This window comes from Chiloscyllium plagiosum, chromosome 38 (assembly GCF_004010195.1).
Source record: "Chiloscyllium plagiosum isolate BGI_BamShark_2017 chromosome 38, ASM401019v2, whole genome shotgun sequence".
NCBI classification, from domain to species: domain Eukaryota; kingdom Metazoa; phylum Chordata; class Chondrichthyes; order Orectolobiformes; family Hemiscylliidae; genus Chiloscyllium; species Chiloscyllium plagiosum.
In genome coordinates this window covers 29096938-29101859 of record NC_057747.1, presented here as the reverse complement: position 1 = coordinate 29101859, position 4922 = coordinate 29096938, and the positions used below count along the sequence as shown (strand labels likewise).

At 42.4% G+C, this 4922-nt stretch overlaps 1 protein-coding gene across 1 annotated transcript in view; it reads left to right on the top strand.

The window, feature by feature from the left end:
- Positions 1-4922, top strand: part of LOC122541732 (glutamate receptor ionotropic, delta-1-like) — a 662279-nt gene that overhangs the window by 350810 nt on the left and 306547 nt on the right. The window contains exon 4 of the mRNA XM_043678619.1: positions 2945-3150. Within this exon, the coding sequence (XP_043534554.1) occupies positions 2945-3150 (206 nt within the window). The remainder of the gene's footprint in view (positions 1-2944; positions 3151-4922) is intronic.

Below are 4922 nucleotides of genomic sequence, written 5' to 3'. Positions count from 1 at the left end.
TCTCTCTCTCCCTGTCCCTCTCTCTCTCCCTCTCCTGCTTTGAGAGAATTCTTAAAACCTATCTTTAACCAAACCTTCAGTCATGTGACCTAACAATTTCTTACCTGGCTCAGTCTGGTATTTTGGTTGATAATGCTCCCACATTAAACATGGAGAATAGGAACAGGAGTAGGCCATTCTGCCCTTCAAGCCTGCTTCACCATTCAATATGATCGTGCAGATTTTACAACTTCGTCCCATTTTCACCCTGTAGCCTTTGATATAGCTGCATTTCTCTTTAGGGTTTTCAATGTTTGGCCTCATCAGTTTCATGTGGTAGGGAATTTCCACAGACTTGCCGTTGTGCGGATGAAGAAATTGCTCCTCATCTCAGTCCTAAACAGCATACTCCTTATCCTTAGACTGTGGCCCTGTGATGTACTCGGCATATTTTAAGACAGTAAAGCTGCTATTCAAATATAAATTGCTATTAAGGATTGGTTCGCTGTATATTTCTAGAACTTTCTGCTTTGTTCAAAGCCAAGGCAGTTGGCAACCCAAACTGAACTGAACTATTCCAGCATTTTAAGAGTGTTGAAAAAGTCAAGCCATTCCTATCTTTAGGGGTAACATATTCACATGGACAGGGAATTAGTTAAATAATAGAATACAGAGAGTTGGAATAAAGGGGGCATTTGCAGGATGGTAACCTATAACTAGTGGAGAGTCACAGGGACCAGTGCAGGAGACACACTTATTTAAAATAAAGTTTGTTTCGTCTTGTGGGAGAATGGAGGGCCAGAGGACATTATCTCAGAATAAGGAATCACCCTTTTAACTCAGATAAGGAGGGATTTCTTCCGTGTTTCTTGCAAACAACTGTAGAGGTTGGGTTATTCGCATATTCAAGGCAGGGATAGATAGCTCAGCACTGTCCCCATGAGTTGTCCGGACTTGTCCTACCTGCCTATTTCCTTTTCCACCTATCCACTCCACCCTCTCCTCCCTGACCTATCACCTTCATCCCCTCCCCCACTCCCTATTATACTCTATGCTACTCTCTCCCCACCCCCACCCTCCTCTAGCTTATCTCTCCACGCTTCAGGCTCACTGCCTTTATTCCTGATGAATGGCTTTTGCCCGAAACATCGATTTCGCTGCTCGTTGGATGCTGCCTGAACTGCTATGCTCTTCCAGCACCACTAATCCAGGGATAGATGGATGTTTAATCAGGAAAGGAATGGAGGGTTACAGGGAAAGGGAAAAAAGTGGAGTGGAGTATTTTAGATCAGCCATGACCTCATTGACTGATGGAACACACTCAGTAGGCTGAATGGCCTACATTTACTCCAACATCCTTTGGTTTTTCCTGCGATGATCCTCAAGATATACTGATTACACATAGCTGTTGTTCGAAAATCAACAATTCCTATTTATTATGTATTAGTGAGCAGGGTGATCTGTACAGTGCAAATATAATTAGAAAATGACATTGGTCCTGTTATAAACCAAACCAGACCAGACAGATCCCCTCAAAATATTTTAAGGTGCTTGCCTACACTCTAATATTTTCTTATTTTAAATGCAAATGCAATGTGATTGGTCAATCTATTCAACAATGTGATTGGTCAATCTACTCGACATTAAGCAAAACACAATTTTTTAAAACACTATCGTTAAAATGCAACCAAAGAAAGTGGAATTTAGAATAATGTAACTGTTGGAAAAATTAACCAAGTAACAGACACAGTAATTATTACTAGTTAACTGTTCCAATAAAATAACATCCCACAAGCACACCCTTTGGCAAAAAGGAAAATTCAGACACAAATTCTCACATGCAGTTCTCCAATCCAGGAGGGAAAAACATCAGGAGAATATTCAGAGAGAGTAGCAACGAGGAGACATTCACTGAAGCTTCTAACTCTGTTGAGACCCCAATAGTTTCTGATGCTACTAATAAACCAAAATGCCGAAATCCCAATCTGTGTAAGTTCACCACATCCACTCTCCCAAGGCCTCCCAGCTGTGTACTGAAGTGACCTTAACTGAACTGATTGGCATTTTGTTCAATATCTCTCTTGAAAGAAACCAGGGAAAAAATAACCTCTTCAAATTACTGCATTGTCACAGTCCTCATGAACAGGTTACTGTTCCAAGATCGTATTACAGAATCTGAATGCTTGCAACATCTTAAACTAAACTGATGTGATATAAACTTTGTGTAACACAGTGTGTTTTAATAGTGTGATGTGATTCAAATTCCTGAATTTCTATGAATTAAATCTTTCTAATCTATTCATATTCTGGTAGCCTTTTAAAACATATCATAAATAAAGAGTGTTGGACTACCTTAAAGGGAAGGCAACTATGGAGAACTTCACAATTGGTAAGGTTCAAACACAGAGTACATTCACTGAATATCGTCCTGGGTTTCTAGGTCAGTACACATTACCCGTTCTCCTTAAAATTAAAAAGGTGCACAATGTGATGTGATGAGGTGAAATTTCTCTGAGTCTTTATAGACTCTAAAATATCTGAACATTAATGACTCACTGGTCAAATGATATTACTGCATATGATGCTCTGATTAATACAGCAGGAGCCAATGGGACAAGCATTAGTCAAAGCTCCATGGAAAAAGTGGGAATGACACGAGTTGATGCATTTTACAGAAAAGAGAGAAGATGAGGGAATGTGGCTGCTCCATCTTCAGGAGCTGAATCCCGAGAGCAGGTCCAAATGAAAAATCTTGCAAATTGATGCCTTGGTCAATGTTGGAATAAATGATGAGGGGGAACATGAGTAAGACTTGTTGAGTAGTTGCCAAGTGATGGAGCTAAGAGTCACTGTCGTAGCCTTCATCAAGTTACCAGAAGCTGTACGTTGGCCCAGACATAGGTCAGTTATTATTATTATTATTATTGTAGACTCTCAACCGATTTTCTTGTGATTGTGTTGCCAGATATTCGCGGGTTACAAAGTTTCCTGGATCAAGCTTCTCGCCAGGGGTTGGATGTATCTCTGCAGAGAATCGATCAGAACATCAGTCAGATCTTTGCCAGTCTCTTCACAACAATGAAAACCGAGGAACTGAACCGTTATCGGGATACACTGCGCCGGGCTGTCCTCCTACTGAGCCCACGAGGAGCTCAGACATTCATCAATGAGGTCAGTGACCAACATGACTCAAAGCTGGATCTGTGAGGGAAAAGTTGAAAAGGACGAATGTATGTAGATGCCAAAACAGTCAGAATTGTCCGAGCTCCCAATTTTAATTGTTCTGTTGTCCCTCGTGTGGTATTCATGGTACAAGAAATTGTCATTTTTGAAATTCAAGGCTTTCTCAGAGTAGACAGAACAGTCCATCGATGAGATTAATTTTCAGGAGGCCAGGTCTTTACTTTGTAGATAATAGATTTTAAAAACTTATGTTGTGAGTGCTTTTGTCTGTTAGTGAAATAATTTAGAGAATGTATTACTTCAATATGTGACTTGTTCAAATCTTTAATTGTAATTTATGAGAATTTTTAACACTGTAATAACTCAGTGTCCAAGTGGATCATCGTGTTTCTAGGTGATGTTGCTACTAAATGACACCAATGACAAACAAAAGATATTATAGCATGGCCCCCCCAAGGGGAGGGGCCTCCCAAAGTATCGCTGTGACAGTTGTGGGGGACAAACTATCACCGTTGGTTTTCAGGCTATGTTTGAATAAGCAGTGATGGAGACGGGTGAGGACAGACCCGTCCGTCTGGACAGCAGGAAAGGGTTTGGAAGTGAACAATGGAGACCACTGCAGCTGGAGACTAATTTACCGTGGTCACAGTGCAGTATATTTCAACATTGGCTGATGCTCTTTAATAACGACGGCCAAGCCGCAATCTGACTCTCGGGGATTAGACATGGGGTGTGAGAAACACTGGCAAGGATTTTGGAAATGACATGTTTAAGGAGTGTGGTGAGGAAAGGAAGCTTGCTTGGAGCTGGGACATTTAATAGCAGTCAGAATGATGGTCCTTGAGATGGAGTTGATGCACTGTGCTCCTGAACTTCTGCAGTTTGTGCTATAGATCAACCCACAGTGATGTTAGGGAGAAAGTTCTGGAATTTTAACCAGGCATTGGTGAAAGAAGAGTAACATATTTCCTGGTCAGGGTGGTGTGTGACCTGGGGGGATCTAGGAGCTGTTGGTGCTGACACATCTCTATTGCCTTTGTCTTTCTTAATTGTGCAAGTCACCAGTTGGAAGATTGAAGGAGGCTTAGTGAATTGTGTGGTTCAGATCCATGCTGTGCTGAGAAAGAGAGTGAACGTTGAAAGTGGTCAATGGGATACCAGTGAAGCAGCTGCTTTGTCCTGGGTGGTGTCAACGTTCTCGAGTGTTGTTGGGCTGTGCTGGTCCAGGCAATTGGGGCGTGTTCCATCACCGTCCTGATGTGGGCATTGTATAGAGGCGTTGGCAACCAGGACGGGCGTTATTCACCACAGAATATTCCCCCTTTGCCCCACTCTTGCAGCCACAGTGTTAATATTCAGTTGAGTTTCAATGGGTCAATGATGGCTCCTAATATTGATTATATTGATTTTACAAAGTAGTTAGGACTTGCTCTCTCATTGGAGGTGGTCTCTGCCCAGAATGTTTTTGTGCAAATGTCACATCTCACTTACCAACTGTTTCAACCAGCCCCATGAACCCCCAACCAGCCCCATGATCCTCCAACCAGCCCCATGATTCCCTAACCAGTAGCATGATTCCCCAACCAGCCGCTTGATTCCCCCAATCAGCCCCATAATTCCTTAACCACTCCCATGATTCCCCAACCAGCCCCATGATCCCCTAACCAGCCCCACGATTCTCCAACCAGCCCCATGATGCTCTAACCAGCCCCATGATTCCCTAACTACTCCCATGATGCTCTAACCAGCCCCATGATTCC